Genomic DNA, 23404 nt, shown 5'->3' with positions numbered 1-23404 from the left:
AAACTGATTCTATATCTGCTTTTCCTACACCTTCCATTATATAATTTGCTTTAAATGAAGAATAAGTTACAAAGATCCATTCAAAATATTTTTTCATATGACAATCTCAGGTGACATATTTACTTAAAATGTGCTGGTATCAAATTATTTTCCATGACTTTTTTTTTCGGCCATGCCGCACAGCTTGCGGGATGCGATCTTAGTTCCCCGACCAAGGATTGAACCCGGGACCCAGCAGTGAAAGCGCTGAGTCCCAACCACTGGACGCCAGGGAATTCCCTCCATGACATTTTTTTAATGAACTTTGAAATCAAAAGATTATTCTGGCCACAGTAAGAAAGCAAAGCAAAATCATATCAATCCAGAATCTGAATATTACACCAGATGTTCATTAACTATATCAAGTATGTTATCTATAAAAAGAACTACATATTATAACAAAAAACAATCTAGTTTAATCTTGAACTATGACCGAAAAAGGGAAAAAGATGATATAACATAAAATGCTTTAGTTTAGAAGCTTACCCTATTTAAATCGTGGGATGGGGGCGTTAACTGAGTGACATCTGGTGGAGGGGCTGAAAGCAAGTTATTAGGATAGTCCAAAAGATAGCAAACAACGCTTGTATGACCACCTTTTGCTGCTTCTATCAACATAGTCGAGCCATCCTAAAAGAGTGGATATGGAAGGGGAAAAAATTTTTTTTTAAAGTTAATTTACAGAAACATAAGGAAGATATAGCCAACAGGCCCCAGACACACTAAAGTTTTAGGTTTAGTAAAGAACACTTTCCTCTAAAAACAGAAGAAAATGAACACATTTCGAATGCCAATATACAAGTGGAACTTATAGATAATAATTTGTTATGCTCAAGAGTGAAGATTAATTCACAATGCTACCTGAAACATTTGAGTTACATACTTTTAAACGGTGAGTAGGATCTGCCCCATGAGCCAAAAGTAGTTCCACCACTGCCAGATGACCCCCTGCACAAGCCAGGGACAGTACAGTATGGTCATTGTTAGCTGTGGTTCTATCCACATTTGCTCCTAAAACAGACAAGGCATGAAAAATCATGTTAATAGAGTGTTGTTTCTTAAATTATGGTAAACTTCAAAATCGAAGAGTAGAGAGAACAGTATAATGAAGCCCCACATACCCATTACCCAGCTTCAATGATTATAAACATGGCCAATCTCATTTCACATATACCCACATCCATTCTCCTCTCCCATCTTGAATTATTCTAAAACAAATCCCAGACGAACATGATATAATTTTATCCATAAATGTTTCAGTATGTACCATTAAAAGATAATGATAAAAGTATATATTATTCCTAATATAATCACTGTTTTAAAAAAGTAAAATATAAAATTTTATCTACATTTTAATATCTTCAGTGGGAAAGATGACTGAAAACCAATAAAAAATAAACCACACTGCCCTCTATGGGCCAAATATGGAAGGAATTAACAAAAAATAGTAAGTAATAGTAGTATAATCTTTTTTCATTGGGAAATATCTGAGAATGAAAACAGGTACATTTTCCCCTTAATATGAATTCATCCCTGATTTGGAGCACTGTGCTATGCATGTGGGAAATGGAAGTAAAATACCAGGAAGAAACTGGAATCAGATTCATTAAAATTAACCAAAGAAGAGAGAAGATAATAACTGAAAATAATTTCATTCTTAAGAATACTATGTCTTATTTATAAACATATAACACAAGGAAGTGTTCAAATTGCCTAAAATAATTTGACCAGTAAGTTATTTCTGATTTCTTTTCTTTACCTACAAATGATTTCAAACTTTAGTATTTTTGGTAAGAAGGAAATGGCATATGTTGCCTTTTTAATTGTATATGGTCTACACAGTCTCACTTTTACTAATGTTGAATCAAAAGTAAAATCTTTAATCTCCTATACTTAAGAATATAATGAAATCTCTAATCTTCTAAAGTTCATGACAAACTTTCAACTTGAACTTATACAGTGAATACCTAAAAAGTAATTTAAAGGAAGTAATAATATGCTACTTTTGTTATTAAGGATTTTGGTATTCAAAGTAGAATAAATGACCATGAATGAAAATGCATTTTTGGCATATTTGTTCCATTTCAATTTTGATTTTTTTGGGGGGGTGCTATAGTTATGACCACCTCTCTATATTTTACAAAGAAGGAAACTTAGGCCCAAGGAAATATAAAGAAGAAAAGTGACTTGCCCTCAAATTAATCAGTGGCAGAAACAACATAAAAATCCAGGTTTCAAGATATATTATTACATGAACAAAAAAGACTTCAAGGTATCTAAACCCTCAAAGTTTTTTACAGAGAGAAATTTTTCTGTATTGAAATGTTTTTTAACAAGGGTGGTATTCGGTATCAGAATTCCTCACAGTTTGGAATGGTTCTATGTGTTGCAGGATGTTTATCAACTACCCACTCACAAAAATCTCAGTAGCATCCCTCTACCACGTGACACCTCCAAAATGTCCTTTACCTGTAAATCTCTTAATACGCAAGGGCAGGGGATAGATACCTGTGGGAAAAAATTACTGCCTTACACAAACCTACCTTTACTAATTAGGAACTGAACGTTACAAACATGACCAGCTCTTGCAGCTTTCATTAAAGGAGTTCTTCCACCTTCAGATTCATGCTCCTGTTTAAAAAACACAGACTTACTTGATATTTAATTTCTAATGAACAATTATTCTTTTTCATGAAAATCAAAAGGAAGAGAACTGAACAAATTTCAGAATCTAAATATATTAAATAACATGCTTTGAAGTAAATCAAGGAATATATTCTTTAGTTTAAACAATCTCGAATTAGAAGCATGTTCTATGGAAATACAGATAAATTAAGAACTGGGGTTATATTCATGTGATTGTTACACCCTCATCGAAATCCATCTGGGTAATTTTTCCTCCTCTCTACGAAAAGGACTGTGGAACTTGAACAATGAATGGCACTCTAGCACAGCCCTCTCCAAAGAATCAACATTATCCTAATCCACTACAAGTGATTTTCTTTTCATAAGTTTGTATCCTACGTGTATGAATTTCTCTAAGTATATCACTCTCTGCCTTTACAGACTTCCCATTATCTCTATTTTACCGTACATAAAAATAACAAGGCTAGTGATATTTAATACCATCAATTATAAGGTATTACTAGAGATTTCTGGGTTTCAAAAGGATGGAGAACCAGCTGCATTTTTGCAATTCAGAATATCAGCATAGGAAAAATTTTCAGATCTTACAGTATAAAGGTTGGAGAAAAAAACACCTTTTATAAAGCATTTTATATGTCAATATTTTTTACACTTACATCTGATGATTCTTCTCTTAAGTCATACACTAAGTTGTTTTAACTGCAATTCACTAAGCAAGATTACATTGCTGTATGTTTCACAGTCACTGTAGTAAACACTGGAAATTTAGTTCCTAAGCTGAAGAAGCTCAAAACCTAATAAGAGGAATATGCACATGACTAGCTAGAATATAATGTGCGTCATAAGTTCTCCAAGCGTTGTACCAACACAGACAGAGCTGAAGGAGGCCACAACAGTAATCTAATTTAACCCTCTGCTTTCATAAATGAGGAAAGAGAAGTTAAGTAAATTTTAAGTTAAGAAACCAGTTAATTGAGGAGCCTGTTTCTGCCTGCATGTGAGTTTCTGTCATAAACTATGAACTTCTACAGGAAAACACATTTACTTATTAATCTCAGCCCCATGAACACACGGGTGCTTATGTTTTAACTAAAACCTACCTTTCTTACTCCCTCACAGGCTAAACTGGAAGAATGACTATTTTCCCCACACACAATTGCTTTATTCTTCCCTACCTCTCAGGCTGTACTCATACTATTTCTTCCAACTGGAGTATCTTTTTTGTAACAAGAGCACAGTATCTACCTTTCTAAACCTTACCCAGCCCCAAACATAACATCTCAGATGACGTCTTCACCTCTTCTGAGCTTTTTGACTGTCTGTCCTTTCCCTATGACATCTCTTTGTAATCTACCTTAAAATAACCTCAGTAGGGACTTCCCTGGTGGCGCAGTGGTTAAGAATCCGCCTGCCAATGCAGGGGACACGGGTTCGAGCCCTGGTCCGGGAAGATCCCACATGCCGTGGAGCAACTAAGCCCGTGTGCCACAACTACTGAGCCTGAGTGCCACAACTACTGAAGCCCACGCACCTAGAGCCCATGCTCCACAACAAGAGAAGCCACTGCAATGAGAAGCCCACGCACCGCAACGAAAAGTAGCCCCCGCTCACCGCAACTAGAGAAAGCCCGCGCACAGCAACAAAGACCCAATGCGGCCCAAAATAAATAAATAAATAAATATTTTAAAAAATGATCTCAGTATTTCATCCTTCTCACTAAATAAAAAGTTATTTGAGGGAAAAATATTATTTACTGAATACTTATCTTTTTAACTCCTTTATTTAATAATGCTTTGAATGGTATAGGTACAATTTATTTCCTAAACGACAGTGAAATGCCGCCTCTAAGCCATATTTGCCTTTTTATGACAAATCAGAAAAGCTTCTAAAAATAGCTAAGTACTTAAGAGAAAATTTGTATTAATTATTACGATTAATTATTAACATATCAAACACAAAATTTTCCCTTTTTTGTAGGGGAAAAGGGGTAGTACACTGGATAGTCCTGCTAACAAGGAAAATAAGAATGGACACCAAACAGCATAGAAAAAAATATGACTAAATGAGATAAAGAATGGCAAAAAGGCCAACATAAAATTAGAAGTAAAGAAATACCTTTTGTCTATAATCTCCTTTCAATTAATTTCTTGTCTTAGCTTTAAATATGAAGATTTAGAAAGTGACATAGCTTACCAGATCTGCTCCTGCCTGAAGTAAGACATCTGCTACATCGGTATGACCATTTTCACAGGCGCATGTTAGTGCTGTATCCCCTGTTGCTGTTGTTGCATGAACATTAGCTCCTGCAGTAGTGTTAGATACACAGCCTTAATAAAAGAATCATAAGACACAAATGTGGATACTGAAATTTCTTCTCCATAAGCCATATCTCCTCAAATTAGACAAAACAGCCTTATCCATTTCTAGAAATAGAGAATATTGTCAGCATCTTTAAAAGCAAAAAAGAAAAAAAATTAGAAATAGATTACTGCTTAAAATTAAAACTGCAGATATTTCAAACAGCAATAAGGTAAATTATTTATTCAGAATACACTAAAAAATTCATCACATGATTTTTCTATACACATTCAGTGCATCATACATCAAAAAAAGCTATTTGCATTGTAATATTTTTACTTAAAGAAATCATGTAAAAAAACTCCCAAATGCAAAAATGCCTACCTGCAGCTAATAAGTATTTAACTAAGTCCAAATGACCCTCTTGAGCAGCTTCCATTAAAGGGGTAGAACACCCTACTTCTATATCAGCTCCTGCCTTAATTAGAAAGTCTGCCACTTCCAGAAAGCCTCCACAGCAAGCCAAAGTCAAGGCAGTTTCTTGAGTTTCTTCTGTCTGTGCATTGATATTTGCTCCTAAAATAAAGATTCCAATTATTTAAAGAAAGTCACTAACTTACTCCAGAGATAAGCAAAACATGATTATTTCCTAGTAAACTATACTTCAAAAATGAACATTTATATTAATTTACTAAATGATGAAGTACCTCTCCCCTATTCTAGGAGGCAGTTAAAAATAAAACTATCAACACCACATTGACTAGTCCATATTTGATGTATACTGCTGGAATAAGATTTATTCAGCCAGAAGGTACAAGTCATGTGATTTAAGGCCTTAGAAAATAAACCACATTCCCTCGTTATAAAGATTCAAAATAATGATGATAAAGGTGTTGATGAAAATGATAATAGATAATATTTAATATGCTGTTATTTGTCAGGCAATATTTAAAGCATTTTACATATTTTTGTTAGCTCCATTTTTTACAGCTATGGAAATTGAGATTAACTAACTTGCTCAAGGTCACAACAACATTATCATCATCACTACTACCACCATCACCACAGTTAACACTTAACAGGCACTATATGACAGTGTTCGAAAAGCTTTATACACATCTATAAACTCTCACAACAACCCTACAGACAACAAAATTGAGGCACAGAAGGTTAGAAACTTGCCTAAAGTTACAAAATCGGCAAGCAGTGGATTTGTGATTCAAACCGAAGAAGTCTGCTCCGGAAACTATGCTTTTAAAATTCTAGTCAATATTACCTCTCAGTAAAAGGTTTTTGAAAAATGTGCCATTCCTCTTAAATTTGTACAAACAAAACCTTTATTAGTAAAAGAGATATAAAACCAGGCTACCAATATGGATAGAGATGCGAGATTACTTCTAAACTTAAGGTATCTTAATACAGTCAAGTAACTGTTTCACTTTCCCCAAAAGAGAAGCCCACTGTGTACTGAGCTCCTTGACAGCTTCTTATACGTGCATTCTTGCATTCTCATCAAGTTAGTCCTTATGGCAAGATTTCCCATAGTGTACTTTATGAAACACTAGAAACATCAAATAGTTATTAATAGGTATTCTGCCCTATGAGGCATTCTCTCAATATATTAGCTGCAGAAATGCTGAATCTCATACATGCCCCCACATAACCTACAACCCTATCCCACCCCCACTTCTTTCTATTTTTATTAACACAGCACAAAATGGCTCTGAAAGCTCTTAAATACTAAAGAAGTCCATCTGATTTTATTGAGTACAGTATGAGAGCTGTTTTCAAAGAAAATATTTCATCTTTAGTTTTTGTGATAGCACCTCATTACAAATCTACTAGAAAAATGAAATAAATTCAATTTTATAAAATCATAATCTTACATTTTACACATTTATGCGTTAGTGTCTTGATTGGTATTGGTTACCTTGGCCTAAAAGTAATGCCACCATTTCTTCATGTCCTTCACGAGCAGCTTCCATCAATGGTGTATAACCTTCATCATTGACCTCTTCCAGGCTAGCTCCTCTTTCAATAAGTAAAGCCGCAAGTTCCACGTGCCCACCACATGCAGCCAAAGTCAATGGTGATTCAAATGAATCAGCAGGCATGTTCACTTGGGCACCACTGTCAAGAAGTAACCTAGCTACTTCAGCGTGGCCATCCTGATTACAATGCAATTAAAAAAACTGAATCAGCACCATTAAAAAATCTTTAAAAATACTTCTCAATTGCTATACAATGAAGTTTACTGATCTCAATTCAAATAAGAATTAATAAATCTACATTTAACAGGTGAGTAAGCAAGCATTAATTAAGACATATCTACAGTTTACTCTAGTAGTAAATAGCAATTGAGGATACAAAATATGTAGAAAAATACCTTCAATCAAAAAGCTTATTAACCATCAGAAAAAAAAAACCCAGTAAGCACATAAAATAAGAGATTACTGTGAGATAACATTAACACTGCATAGTATAAGCTTAAATGCTAAAAGGATAAAGTTTAGAAAGGGAAAGCAGGATTTTCATAGAAACCTTAAGGATAAGCAAAGTTTTGGCTAGGTAGAAAAAGGAAAATCCAATACTTTTTAGAGGAGTGGGGGAATTGAGCATGATGTGTTAGGGAAAAGGGAACACGATATGTACATGGTAATTCCTTTGTTGTTCGACAATCAAATGCCAGTGAAAATTAAGAAAAAGAAAAAGAAGTTCTCTCTTAATATCTTCCGTCTTCTTTACCGGCCTCCCTTTCTCACAGTTTCCCTAAATATTGGCAACCCCAAGGCTCACTTTTCCATTCTTTCTTCCTTTGATACAATTTTTCCTTCTGTATTACCTCACAGACATTTCATCTTCTTTTGAACATGTCATGCCCATTTTTGCCTTGGTACTTGCCATATTACACAACTTTCAAGTCTTACCACTGTGGTTACTTTGCTGTTCCTTTAGCTCAGAATTTTCTCCCTCCATAAGTAGTCAACTCCTACATTTCCTTTAAAGTCCAGTTTAAAACCTCAGTCTCTTAGCAAGTCTCCAAACGTATGGCCCCTACTAGTATCTTTCATCTACTTATAACACTTCCATTGCATGCAGAGTAGGTCTACAGAATATTCCACTTTAATTTTTTAATCTACATATAGTTTGTTTCTCTAATGGGGGTGGCAAGGATGTTTTAAGTTCCTTACACACATTATGTCATTTAATCCTCACAACAACACTAGAGAAGGATATTATTTTCACAGATGGGGAACTCAAAACCCTCCCAGAAAACTTGTTTAATCAAAAGAATAAGTTACTAAAGCAAACACTGGTATGGCAATAAGAAAAACAAAAAATAACTCAAGTCTTAAATGGCTACTTAATTTTTTCTTAAATTAGTAATTAAAATTTAACATCCTTTCAATAATCATTCTCTGAAGGGAAGTTGAGACAAGAAACTTAAAATTAATTTGGGGTCTGTTTTATCTTTGGTGTGTTTTTCTCATAAATCTGTCTATAACGTTATTCTGATTCATTTCTGTGCCACAAGTCATAGACTGAGCTACAAAAGTTTAAGAGTACTATTATTACGCATTCTCAAGTACAAATTTAAAAAAAAGGAATTCAGGGCTGAGAAAAGACCACGATAGAGGATCTTTGGGAAGGGAGAATCTTTGGAAAGGGATCCTTGGGTAAGGAGAATGACAGAAGGAGAATTATGTAATGCAAATAATATTCTAATTTCAAATTTTTCATAAATTTTACATTACGGGTTTGATGAACATGTTTTACTTAGTAGTATTATGTGCATACTCTGTGGATTATGCTCTCATTTTTAATATCCTTGATCCATCTTTTAAAAAGTCACTTTTTGTGCCAATTACATAAAACCAGAAAATGAAGGTAGTGCTACAAAGCTTCAGAAAGCACCTCTGATAGAAGTTAATATTGCACAACTGGCTCTTATTACTCAGATAGCTGAGGTTCTGATCCACAAGTCATGATAAACAGAATCTTTGAACCCAAGGAAACGGCACACACTCACTATACACTGGCTCTGTCTCTACCTAATACATAAATATATTTCATGTATGTATTTCACCAATCTTACCATGCAAGCCTCCATTAAAGCAGTGTGCATTTCATCTGTTTTATGCTCTTGATCTGCGCCTGCTTCCAAAAGAAATCGCACCATCTCTAAATGTCCTAAACCAAAAGTTTATAAGATTACTTAAAAATATTTTATTATTCCCCAAAAATAAAATTACAATATTTTGAAAAGTTATATTTCACTTATAGCAATACATTTATTACCATAATACTAAAGTCAGCTACAAGCCACCCTCAACTGCCCAACACAAATTATACAAGTGATCTGTGCTGTTCTACTCCTTACCCTGTTACCCCAGAAACTGCTATTACTAAAATCCTTGCTGTAGGTGAGCAAAGGTGGCCCTAAAATGCAACACCCAGAATATCCCCTCTACAACATTTTTAGGGCCCAGGCATGCCATAGTTATTTTATTTATACTATAGACTAAATTCGTTTTTGTGAACTAGTAGCCTGGGATGATAATCATCACTGAAGTTATTTCTATGAGGAAATGAGCTTTAAGTTTCAATAACTAACTCACAGACATTTTGGGAACAACCTGCTTGTAAGTTGGAAACCGTGTATATAAAAATATTCTTGAAACAACACCATTTATATTTATTCATTTATTTAGATATAAATATATATATACAGATACATATATATACACACACACATATATTTATGGAGTTTCAAATAAACCCTATACTTCAGTTCAGATAAAGATTACCTTGTGAGTAGTTACAATGAACATAAATTATATTTTAAAAAGGACTTCAGATACTATGTAAAAAACAGTAGAAAAGTGACTAATTTTTTTCCAACTTCATCTGGAATGAGCTGCAGTCAATTTTCAGTCAACTGGGAATGGAGGAAGGAGTGGATGGCGGAATCATGAACAGTTCAAATTAACTCTGGTGAATAAGTGTAGCACCTGCCATGCCTTGTTTTTGCTAACAAACGATCTCTCCTTCCTCTCTGTCATTCTCCCTTCCCAAAGATCCACATCAGTGTTTAGTCTCAGCCTGAATTCTATCCCTTCCCCATCTCCTCCTTGTCAATCTGTATCCTAAGAGACCTCACCAGAAATAGAGGAAAGTAAGAGTGTCCATGGATCCTTGGAAGTAGTAGAGATGTTCTCCACCAGCTCAGTTCTATATCCATTTTCTCTAACGAAAGCCTGCAAGCCCCAACCTCAGCATGGTGGGGCTACAAGCATAGGACAGAGGGAAGAGTAGTTAAACATAGCCCCATCTCAAAGCTCATTGGCCAGCTGGGTCTCAGTAGCAAAATGGAGCTAGTTCCGGTTTCAAAAGTATTTGATGGAAAGGTGAGACAGAGCCACCCAATCAGCCTGCCCTGGAGAGGCTGTCCCAAGGCTTAATTCCTCCCCTCCCAATGAAGATCAACCTCTGCGTAACTACTAAACACAACTGGAGAAGTAAGAGACCTCAGGTGTGCTTCCTAAGTACCCTTAATCTGAATTATCTGTAACACGAGATAATCAAAAGTCCTTTAGAGCACATTTTTACATTTAACTTAAATTTTAGTCATTTATGTGGCTAAGGAGTATTTTAGCCATGTTTTTTAAGTGAAGTGATTCCAAAAGACCTAACAAAACCCTGGCCACTCTGAAGTACTGATAGAATGAAACAAAACAACAGGAGCGCCAACACAAGGGGGAAGGAATCAAAGCCCTGGGTGCAAAATTTAAGGAGACATTCACTCACAAGCTAGTGTACGTGAAGATTCAGCCATTGAGAGTGAGTGCCTCTTTCACTTTTGTACCTTGCCTTGCAAGAGCTTTTTCTTGATGCCTCTGGGTCAAAAATGTATCACTTATTTTATGATGCAATCATGACACAGCTGCAGATGGTAGAAAACATTGAAGTGAATGGCTATGCAGGTATAAAATTTCATGAAATTTTCTTTTTAAAAAGTTTCTTAGTTTATAGCAATTTATCTGTCAAAAAGGTTGATTCCGAAAAATGTCTGGCTCTGTGGCTGTCTTTTTAGAATCTAGAATCTAGATTAACTAGCTGAAGACCAAGTATCTTTCCAGACAATTATCTTGCCCCCCGCAAAAGAAGATATTTGTCTCTATTATCAATATTTTCAGGTTGATCGACATCATTTAGAACACTATGTACCCCCTTTATACAGCTATATATTGGTAGGTATTCTCAATTTCTACCAGCTCTTCCTTCTAACTTTATTAAACGTGTTGATGATACTCTAAAATTGTTCTTTGGAATACAAACTCCCTCCACACCACTCTTTATTTTTCTTTTCATATATCCTCCTTTCTCTTCAATTTTTTTCCTTTCTTCTTGGTATCATGAGAAATAGCTTAAGCACCTTCTTGTTAATAAATCATTCTAGCTTCTATTTCTTTCTTTCTTTACTAGCCGCATCGCGCGGCACGTGGGATCTTAGTTCCCCTACCAGGGATCTAACCCACGCCCACTGCAGTGGAAGTGCGGAGTCTTAACCACTGGACCGCCAGGGAAGCCCCTCATTCTAGCTTTTATTGCATTTACTTTACATTTACAGGCGAAATACTTCTGGATTCTTTTGTGTAAACCAGGCAAAATACTCTGACAAGCAAAATCATTAAAAAATACAGTGCATATTAAAATTAAATAACTGTTTCTAATGAAACAACTGGATCAATAGTCATTTTTCATTGACAATATTTATAATATTGAGTGTATATTTTAAAAGTTTAATATATAAAGTTTATATATTAAACTTTTAAATTCTAAAACACTTTATACACTTATTTATAATGTACTATTACCATATTTTATTTTTTATTTTAAGTGACTAACCATTCTATATGAAGTAACTGTCATTTCATGAGTTTAAAAACTTTGTTTAAAAAAACAAGTTCTTTACTGTACCTTTGTAACAAGCTAACGTAAGGGCACTCTCTTTAAATTCATTGGAATGCGTATTAATGCCAGCCCCATTTTCTAGCAGCAATCTGGCTACTTCCACATGTCCAGCACTTCCAGCTTCCATAAGAGGAGTATGACCATTTTCATTATGGTCCTCAACACTAGCACCGGATTCCAAGAGCACCTTTACAACATCTACATAACCTCCAGCACAAGCATATGTAAGTGCTGTATTGCCTATTTGAATGAAGAAAAACAAAGACATTAACATAAAATACCAAAATAATACAGAGGTTTATCTAGTATCAAAGACAATACTGAAATGAGAGACTATAATCTTAATAAATTTAGCTATTACACTTATATATATAATTCTTTTCTTCATTACATTTTATCTTACTGAAATCAACTCCCTATTCTTTCCATTTAAAAATCAGGGTCAAACACATGTGGAAAATCACATACACTTATCACAATTGTAGAGTTATAAAAGCACTGAGCAATTCTGAAACTAAGTTCCCACATGAGGAAAAAGTTACACTGATTCTAACTTTAATCAGAGAAATGTTTCCCAACCTTTATTTTTTCTTTGGATTATAATTATTCATCATATATAGATATACCTCATACCGTTACTTTTAATCACGTACTGTTTTCACTACAACTTTACACATCAGTTAACTGGTGACCAAAGTTAAAATAATTTCAAAAACATTCCCTCATAATGATAAAAATCTCCCATGTTACAGGGGAAAAAAAGTTAACTTCTGGGTAAAATAAGAATTCCTAAAACCCCCTCAAACCAGAACATGCAGACCTTTAAAATGATTTAAAGTATTTAATAAATTTAAAAATCTTGCATGAAGGAAATGCACCAAATATATTTTCATATATTTTAGAGCTTTTACACAAATCTATCTATGCCCAAATTTGAAAGGAAAAAAAAACTGATTTAGGTTAACATTGTCTCTTGTGTAACACAATGTTTTCATAATACTTTCTTTTTCTATAGGCCGCAATTTATTAACACTAGGCAATGACAGACCTGCCTTCTGTTGCATATCCTTCTTATTCTCCCTACCTTCCCTTCCATTTTCCCCTGATAAATAGGAAACTTGGGTTTGAGAGGTGGAGACCATCCTCTCCACTTCCAAGAGGATGGTCCTTTTAACTGGGCCAGTGTTTAATAGAAAAGAACCAAGGCCAGTTAATAGAACTCATACACAAAACAGGAGAAATTTCATTCAAAATATATTCTATGTACTTTAAGCCTAATGCACAGATATATACAAATGTGCAGCATTGATAACTGCAAAAGCATCACTAATGATCACTTTCATGTGAATTAATTACTATCAGAGGGTGTTAATATTTAAAAACTGAAAAAGAAGTATGCATAACCTGTTGAAGACTGTGCATTGACATCAGCTTTATGAGCTAGCAGCAACTTCACAATTTGGACATGTCCTCCATTAGCAGCAGCCATTAAAGGTGGAATGTCACCTTTGATCCCCCTATCTTCCACATTGGTATGCATTGCCAACAAAACCTTATGAAAGAAAAAGTTGAAAGGATATTAGAAAATGATATTTTCAAAATTTTTTGAACATATATTTATGTTAACACCTACCTAGTCATACTACAGAGCCAATAAGCAAAAGAGCCAATAAACAAAAAAAATGTATCTAACAAAACTATTTCTTGAAATGAGCCTGATGGTTGATTTTATTTTATTATTTCCTTAATACACAGTCTAAATTAAGACAAAACAATCAAAAAACTGTGAGCTTTATTTTGATAATACAAACCTGTGCAAGCTCATAATATCCAGCAGAACCAGCTAAACAAAGGAGGCTCCCCCCTTCCTCAGTGTGTTCATTTACACTTCGCCCTTCAATGAGTAACTTTCGCACAGCATTTACATCTCCTTCTGAACAGGCTTCTGCCAAACTGCGGCTACAGGGGGGAAGAATATTGTAATATCAGGATATAAGAATATAAAATATTGCCCAGCATAAGTGATGATTTTTTGAAATTAATCTGGACAGTAGTGCTAAAAAGAATCATTATTTCAATATGACTCATAACAAATAAAATGATTCAGTTCACTGAGTTTTTAAAATCTACATATAAAAGTCACTGAATTAAAATTACCCACATTACAAAATGTTTTCAGTCATGTAACTGAAAGATAAAGTCTAATTTACTATAAGTAGGGAAAAAATCCAAAATTTTAAAATATAAAATTGTATAGAAAAATCACATGAAGGAAATACAAGTTATAATTACACTTCTGTTTGTTTAGTCACTAGAAAAATTTTATAAGATTTAATGAAGTGGGTAAAACTTTTACTAATTATAAACGCCTATCTGAGTTCTTCAATCAAGTAAAGGGAAATCAGATAGGAAAGTTGTGAGCATGTAATTTTGACTAATCTATGAATAACTGAGAAGGAGATTCTTTTTTTGAAGTATTTACTTATGCCATCATGTTTTGGGGAAGTATGAAAAATATCCAGGTAAGGCAAAGGCTTAATTCAAGCAAAAGGAGAGTGGAAAAAGTGGTGGAACAACAGAAAGTTATATTTAGAGTAAAGCATTTGCCCTGTAAATCTTCCAAAAGAATTTCAACTACGGACATTTCTAAAGATCCCTTCACTTGCGGCTAAAAGTCATTCTTAGAAAAACACTAAATCCAAGTCTCTTCATTAATATTCTCTTTATTTCAAATATACCTCAATTCTTACAACCTCCTCTTAAAACATGGCCCTGTCACTTCAGGTACTAAAGCCATCATCCATGGATAACCTGTTTTCTACACCCATATTATCACGACCACCCAGTTTTAAGAACATCATCCTTAGCCAAGATTATGGCGACGTCTCCTAAGCAGTCTCCCTGCTTTTACCCTTGCTCTCCTTCAGGCTCTTTTCAGTGAAGGAGCCAGAGAGATCTTGCTTAAAAGGAAGTAGACCTGTCACTCCTCTGCTCAGAATCCTCCACTGGCCTTTAACCTTACCCACAGTAAAAGTCAGAATCCTTTTAAGACCTGTCCAGTGGTAGGATCTCAAACTCTTCCTTTTACTTCTCTGGTTTCATCACCTACTATTCTCACTTACTCTTTCCGCTTTAGCCAAATTGGCTTTCCCGTTTTTCATCAAAAATGCTAATTAAGCTGTAACTCCAAGATTTATGTATCTGCTATCCCTCTGACAAAAAAGCTTCCCCCAGGCGCAGCTCACTGCCTTATCTATTTCAGGTCTTTGCTAAAAAGCCACCTTTTAAATGAGGGTTTCCCTGACTACCCTCTTAAAAATGCAACATGATCCCTAACCCCAAACACTGCCTTAGCACTTCCCCATTCAGTTTCTTCTGCCCATAATCGTTATCATTGTATGCCATACTATATATTTTGTCTACCTGTTAACTGTACTGTCCCCTGCCAAAGTGAAAGTCTCAAATAGCACTTAATAAGTTTGTCTCTTAATTTCCCATTTTATAGGCAATGACAGTCTCTAGACTCAATGTTCTCTATCACCTTTAAGTAAGTTCAGGACAAATCCCTCCCACAAGACATTTCATGTAGAAGAACATACTTTTTCTCCCTTTCGGGTGGTCTCTCATTCTCTCTCTCCCCCTCAGGCACACATCCTCCTTTATTTTCTCATTTGAACTTTCATTCAATTTCCTTAGGTGTGTTAGCTTTAAAAGAGCCTTTCAGGAACTACTCTAGCAACAGTTGAACTTCACAACTTCTGAGCAAAGGGTATGTTAAATCTGGCACATGGCACCACACTTAATTAATGTAAAACCTGGCACATAACACCCACTGCGCGCCACTGTTTCTCAAGCTTTGCTGAACAAATATGACTGTCACAAACATAGTCTAGTGTTTTGCTGATCACTTTTAGTAGTGTCAGTGCCAAAGAATCTATGACTCTTTATTTTTCTATTCTATTTCCTGCTTGAACTAGCTTTAATATACTCTTCAAGGTGTCTTGCCAGTCCCAGAAGGCACATTAAAAAATATCTGGAGAATATCAATACTATCGTAGGCTAGAAAAACTGTTAACTAAGGAATAGAACTGGAAGTTAACTAAAGAAGGAGAGTCAATCTATGAGAAGGATGGTAAAATAAATTAATAAAAATGGAAAACTTAGATGAATGAAGACAAACACAGAGTTAACAGAAACAGCAAATTCACACTCTTGTTAATACTAAAAGATGTTGCATAAAAACACTATTATATAAAAGACAATTCTTGAATGCTATTTTTTATTCTCTAAACTCATATGTAGAAGAGTATTCTCATTTTTTCAACTATTTAAAGGTAACTGCTAAAATACAGTTGACCCTTGAACAACACGGGGGTTAGGGGTAACCACACTCCACTCAGCTGAAAATCTGCAAATAACTTAATCAGTCTGCCCTCCATAAGTGCAGTTCCTCCATATCTCCATATGCACGTTTCTGCATCCATGGATTCAACCAACCACAGACTGTGCAGCAATGTAGTATTCACCACTGAAAAAAACCTGTGCTGGGAGTTCCCTGGTAGTCTAGTGGTTAGGATTCGGCTTTCACTGCCGTGGCCTGGGTTTAATCCCTGGTCGGGAAAGTGAGATCCACAAGCCACGTGGCGTGGACAAAAGAAAAAAAAAAAGAAGAAAGAAGAAAGAAAAAAAACCTGTGTATAAGTGGACCTGTGCAGTTCAGACCTGTGTTGTTCAAGAGTCAACTGTAAATAAAATGGCTTAATGGCTTCTTTGCAGTTAAAGGAAAAAAAAAGAAGCCTCTGAAGGGAGAAGACAGTAACATGTATTAATGGTTCTTTTCCAGCTGCTTCCTTGGCATTGTATGTTTCATTATACTATCCATAATTGTTTTATATACAACATGGTGTGATTGTTTTTTATTGCATAACATCATCAGAAAAACTTTAAAGGCCAAGTCAGAAAATATTTACTGAGTTCTTATTAAACGTGAAATATTATATAAAAGGAATTATAGGACAAATAAAAATAACATCCCTGGAACTCACTTACATTCAAGTTACAGAAACTAGATCTTTGACGTTTTTGAACATTCATAAAACAAATAAACAAATAAAAACCCTGCCCTTTAAAATGGTCAGAACTATGCACATGAAGTAGAAAATGGCATGACTAATTAGAAATCATTTACTTCTTTGTCACCAAAATATTAAAAGAAAACAAAATCTAAATAAGCAAAAGGTCTTTTATAACATATTGGCTAAGAAGTCAGCCTTGTAGTCAGACAGACACTGGTGTCCTGCCTCTGCTACTTGTTACCTATTCAATCTTAAGTTACTTCTTTTCAGCTGTTCATGAGTAAAATGGGAATAAAAACAAAATCCATGCCTAAGGCTTTTCGTGAGTATAAGTAAGATATCACAGGTAAAGTGGTTAGCATAGTGCCAGGCACAAAATACATGCTCAGTAAATGTTAGCTATTTTAATTATTTTTAAGAAAATGTTTTTATACTGATCACAGTGGAAACCCACTTACTTGTCCGACTGCCCTGCGTTTGCTGTGCTTTCAGCTCTCATACGGGGAAGCGCAGCAGCAGCTTCATCCAACGCACAACTAACAGATGATGTCAACCTCCGAAGCACTTCAGGATCTGCAAAGGCTTTACCATCAGCCGTAGATAATTTGCCTATTCCTATTCTATTATTTTCACACCAATTCAGATATACCCAAAAGGAGAAACAAAGCAAAATTCAAGTTACTTAACTCTATTTATGTTAAACTCCAAATGATACACTGGACATATATATTGCCTGGCCAGAATCTTCTGGGAAATCCCTGTTCTCCAGTTTTCTAGTAGTCTTATTCCTTCCATGTGGTCCATAAGTGCTCAACTCTGTGACTCTCTGCTTCTAGAAATGGGTCGTTGGTCTATGCTGGGACAATCGGGTGTCCTCACTCAGACTTCTGCCGTACGTTTGCAAGAAGAACCTATGCTCAAAGGTTGCTAAATTGTGAGTCATGAGCTATTTGGTCACTTTTATCACCACAAAGAGAAAAAGACTACCCAAAATAAGTCAACATAGAGGAGAGGAGAGCAGAGAAATAGGAAGGAGACAGTTCTGATAAAGTTATATTTGACTCATTGACACCAGTAGTGCCAGAAGCCAGCACCATCCCTATACCTTTGGTAAATGCCCATTTTCGTTTAAGAATGTTTAGTTGGGCTACTACCACTTGTGACCAAAAAATGGCCATATAAGACATTATAGGTTATAGAAAAGATCACCTATCTATGAGTACCTATTTGTTTCAAATTACGACTACAATTTACTACATACACCCAAAATCATGTCTAAAAACACCATATCTAAAAAATATTCAGAATAGACAAATTTTTTTTAAATTTCAGAAGCAGAAATGGTTAGTTACCATGTACATGAAACACAACTTGTTGCTATTCTACATATCACTATAAAGCAAGCTGATCTCTAACCTTTATTATTCTAAACTCAGTGCTGCTTAATCCAGGCTGCCCATCAGTGGAGCCTTTCAAAAGTACAGACCGCTGAACTCTTCTATATCTAAAGATATAATTCAGTAAGTAAAAGGAAGGCCTAGGGATCTACATACTTTAAAGGCTCTAAGGAGATTCTGACGCACAGCCAGGATTAAGAACCTTTGCTCTAACTTGAAGATAAAACATCTAATGTTATAATGGATATTACAGAACCCCACTACTCAACATGTGGTTCATGAACTACTGATAGAAGCATTACTGTCACTTGGGAGCTTGTTAAAAATGCAGAATCTGAGACCCTAAAATTTACTGATCAATAACCTGCATTTTTAAAAAAAGATCCCCAAGTGATTCAAACCCAATTAAGGTTTAAGAAACACTATTAGAGGTTTTAAAACAAACTATTTAACTAAGACAAAGACCAAAAAGATCTCCCAAGTGATAAGAAACATATCTGTACAGATTTCTTTTAATAGTGGAAGGACTCAATAATATAAGTTTGTGTTTGAAGTTTATTTTAAAAAAACTTTATACACGTTTGCTTTTCCTTCTGACAAATCCAAGATATGAAATATTACATCTTATGGAATAAATATGGCAAAAAGCATTTCTGATTTTAGATATTTAGATATAACAAATGTTCAGAGCAGTCAAATTTAGTGGCTGCTACAATCAAGATGTACAAAGGATAAAAACAGTCTTAATCTGGTAAGACTGATACCTACTGCATAATTTGTGTCACTAATATTAGAAGCCAACTGTAGTCTGAACGTGCTATAGTAGTATTTATTCAATAAGATATCTGTGGTTAGTTAAGTATCCTAACATTATTGAGACCAATATCACAGATGCATTCTCACATGAGAGAATTAGCTCCAATATTTTAGCCAACTCAGATGGGCTATATAACAACTATTTGTCAGTGACAAAAAAGAACTAAACAAGAGGATACATCCGGATCAGAAGAAAGTAATCCCTGTTTTAAAAAAAAATAACATTTAAAATAAAATATTCCATATTAAATTTTTATGAACTTCTCATATCTTCATAAGTAAAGATAACTAGTTTAGTAAAAACAGCTAGGAAGTAACCTAAGAAATACATACTAACCTTTCAAATAAATAAACAGTGATTGGAAATGAATTTATCTAGCTACTCTGGATTATGGTGATCTTTTTTACTGGTCTTATTCAATTATTAGATATTAATCAGTGAAGATCAATAACAGAAAAGATACACGATGACCAAATTATTCTTTCCAAGTTATGACATTTAATCAATTGAACAGAACCATATAATTTCAGAGAAAAGGTGTATTAAATGATTACCTAGATTTCTGATTTCAAGATGATTTTAAGACAATTATTTCCCCCCTTTTTCTTCTCAGAACTTACTCAAAGGAGAACTAAAATACAACAGGAACTCCATCTTTGATAAAACTAGAAGAAATTTGTAAATCAAAGCTAATATTCATGAAGACATAGTAAAGAGGAGATTAACTGACTTAGCAGAACAGAATAAGCAGAAACATAGAAATCAGTGAGAAACAAAGTGATCAGCCCAATAGGACTCAGGAGTTATATACAGGTTCCAGGTTCAGGGTGAGGCTTGGGTTGGAAAACAGAGAGACTGGCTGAACACCTGTGAGGAGCAGTCTGACATTTAAGTCTCCATCCCAAACTGCACAGCCAGATAATTATTCTCTAAAGAGACTAAGCCAGAAAGACCCTGGGCTAGAAGATATTGGCTATAGATGAGGAAGAGATAATACTAAATTGAAAATGAGGATTAAGTGAACGTATGCATGATAAACAGTGAGATCCTTAGCCCCTTTTCTACTCTCAGCTCCCCAAATGCTGGCAGCCAGCATTTATAATTCAGTAGACAAAAACAGACAGATGTGTCTCTCAAGAAATTAAACAGCCACAGAGAAAAGACTTAAAAATATTGACATTTGGGGGTTCTCAAAGAAATGGAGAGGCTTCTGTCCAATCACTGGTAAACTAGGAATTCTAAAATGTTCCCAAGATTACCCAGCTCTGGTGTACACACTCTATATTTGGGACTGTGAATTTGATAGATTTTATCCCCATGATTAGGTTATGCTATATGGCATAGTTGACCTGAAGATAAGAAGGTTATCTGGGTGGGCCTGACCTTATCACATGACCGCAGGAAGACCAAAGAGATTTCTTTGGCTGGTTGGAGAAAAGGAAATCAGAGATTCAAAGCACAAGGATTCCACATGCCATGCTGATGTGAAGATGGGGGGAATGTGGGCGACCTCAAAGAGGTGAGAGCAGTTTCAACTGACAGTCTGTACGAATATCAGGATCTCAGTCCCACAATTCCAAGGAATTAAATTCTGCTGCCAACAATAATAAACTTGGAAATGGATTTTCTTCTACAGCCTACAGATGAGAACTCAGCTTAGCTGACACCTTGATTGATTGTTAGCTATTATAAAGAAAACGGGGAAAAAAAGGGAATAAACACAGAAATGAGAAAAATGAAGCAACTATTAGCATCCTATAAAAAGGAACTCTACCTCCAAAAGTAGCTCCTTTCAGCTGAAATCTACCTTCATGTAGCCTCTTTAAGCCTGGTTCTGCCTCTTCAAACCACAGAAAACAAATATCCCTCTTATATTCAACTTGAGTCTTCTCATCTTCAGGAGAAACATTCCCTGTTCCTCTTATGACATGGTTTCAAATAATTTCACAATCCTCATTTCTCTCAGGTAAACTCCTAAAGCAACATCAAATCTCAGGCAAATGCTAAATTATATCACTGCTACCCTGTACAGTTTTCCATACTCAAGGTAAGAACCTTGCATGTGCCCCTACTATGTTTTCATCGGTATTTGGTCAAGATTCCCTTAATAATCCATTCTAGAATTTTACCCAGGATAGAAATCAAACTTAACCATGAGTCCTTCAAATATCTAGATGCTGTGTTCTGAGATATTTATTGAAAGGATTATCAAACAGCAATAGGTCAGTTTTATGCTATAATGAAATATCAGTTTATATGCATTGAATGTACAGAATCTAGCATTGGTTCAGGGTGCTCAAGCCATGAACAATTAATGTTCACCATAGATTTATGTCCACTTTAGGAAAGTTAAGAAAATATGGTTATTTTAAATGATCATAGAGATTTAGAGTTACTGTTCCCTTATATTTAAGGCATATTACATATCATGATGCTTACTCTTGGTTATGTATATAAACTCTAATTAAAACACTTCTTATGAGGACAATATAATGATGAGCCACTTTACAAAAATATAATGATGATTCACTTTACAAGGTTTTAAAAGACAATCTGTGACAAAAAAGTAGAGGGAATTATACACAGTCGATTCTTATTATTCATGGTAGTTATGTTCTGTAAAGTCACTGGGAACACTGAACTAATGAATACTGAACCACTGCTCCAAGGGGAAATACAGGGCTAGGTGCCTGCAAGTCTCTGGCCACAGCATTTGCATTCACCAGTCAATACATAAGCTTGTTTTATGTGTGTTTTTGTTTAAATACAATCTTATTTAATATATTATACTTGATTTATTAACATTGAACTCACAGCCAACAGCACTATAACTCATGCTGAAGAGGCTTATCTAATACACGTATATTCTACAAAAGGCACATCACAGCCTTCTCACATTTAGTAACACTAGATAGCACTTCAGCATTATACTTGGAGGCCATTTGAAATCACCAACAAAAGGCACAAAAATGTGGAAAATGTGGCACTAAGTAGACCATGGAAAGGACACTTGTTTACAGTATGAGAGCTGAAACAAGAAGGCAGAGAGCATCACTTCAGCAGAAAACATGCACGCAGAACAACTCAAAATTTTCACCATTCTGTGCATTTCTATGAAAGACTGAGAAAGCACTATAATTTGGGGGTATAAATACATTTTATAAAGTAGGTGAATTTGCAAAGATGGAATTCAGGACTAATGAAAACTAACTGTATAAGAAGTCTCTGTTTGGACTTCCCTGGTGGCGCAGTGGTTAAGAATCCGCCTGCCAATGCAGGGGACACAGGTTCGAGCCCTGGTCCAGGAAGATCCCACATGCCACGGAGCAACTAAGCCTGTGCACCACAACTACTGAGCCTGTGCTCTAGAGTCCATGAGCCACAACTACTGAGCCCACGTGCCACAACTACTGAAGCCCACGCACCTAGAGCCCGTGCTCCACAACAAGAGAAGCCACCGCAATGAGGAGCCCACACACAACACAGTAGCCCTGCTCGCCGCAACTAGAGAAAGCCCACGCGGAGCAACGGAGACCCAGCACAGACAAAATAAATAAAATTAAAAAAGAAGTCTCTGTTTATAAGGTTGACAACAACCTGTCAATTTTATTCTGGTAATGAAACTATGCTTATATGAAATGTTGCATGTAATGCTCTAGAAAGTAATCCATTAACCTTTATGAATAGTCTTATACTAAATATACAACATCATACATTGATAATAACTGAAGTTTTTAAGAGTTATGTAGAACTTTGGAAAATTAGGCTTATTATATATGTAGAGTTTGCAGACTTACCTGCAGCTTCTAGTAAAGCTTCCAGGCTAGCTTGTGTTTCTGGATCTACTGTCCTGAGGTCTGCACCATCAGCAGCACCTGACAAGGGGAACTTGGAAGCCGTTTCCAGCATTGGATTTTCCAAATCCTCCTGATCCAAAATGAAAGACTCCACCTAGAAAACAAATACCAAAAAAAGAAGAAGGGGAGGAATGAAAGGAGAAAAGGAAAGTTGGAAGAGAAATAAACAGAAGAAAAAGGAAGAGAAGAGAAAAATATTTTAACATCAAAATCAATGATAAATACAATGCAATCCTGAATAATTTCAATGGGATAGATAAGCCCACAGTTTAAAGGAGAAAATTACATTTGTAGAATAAT

The 23404-nt window shown here is 35.2% G+C and overlaps 1 protein-coding gene across 1 annotated transcript in view; it reads right to left on the bottom strand.

The window, feature by feature from the left end:
• The window catches only part of LOC132369743 (ankyrin repeat domain-containing protein 17-like), a 117388-nt gene extending 94196 nt beyond the window's left edge, over positions 1-23192 (bottom strand). Inside the window, 12 exon segments of the mRNA XM_059929418.1 lie at positions 526-669; positions 923-1050; positions 2583-2670; positions 4879-5012; positions 5368-5559; positions 6914-7151; positions 9080-9174; positions 11965-12198; positions 13363-13510; positions 13770-13917; positions 17492-17648; positions 23045-23192. Of these exon segments, the coding sequence (XP_059785401.1) occupies positions 526-669; positions 923-1050; positions 2583-2670; positions 4879-5012; positions 5368-5559; positions 6914-7151; positions 9080-9174; positions 11965-12198; positions 13363-13510; positions 13770-13917; positions 17492-17648; positions 23045-23156 (1818 nt within the window). The 5' untranslated portion in view covers positions 23157-23192.
• Between the last annotated feature and the right edge of the window lie 212 nt (positions 23193-23404).

Source organism: Balaenoptera ricei, chromosome 8 (genome assembly GCF_028023285.1).
Source record: "Balaenoptera ricei isolate mBalRic1 chromosome 8, mBalRic1.hap2, whole genome shotgun sequence".
Classification (NCBI taxonomy): Eukaryota; Metazoa; Chordata; class Mammalia; order Artiodactyla; family Balaenopteridae; genus Balaenoptera; species Balaenoptera ricei.
The sequence above is the reverse complement of the archived record's forward strand: the minus strand, read 5'-3'. Positions and strand labels throughout refer to the sequence as shown.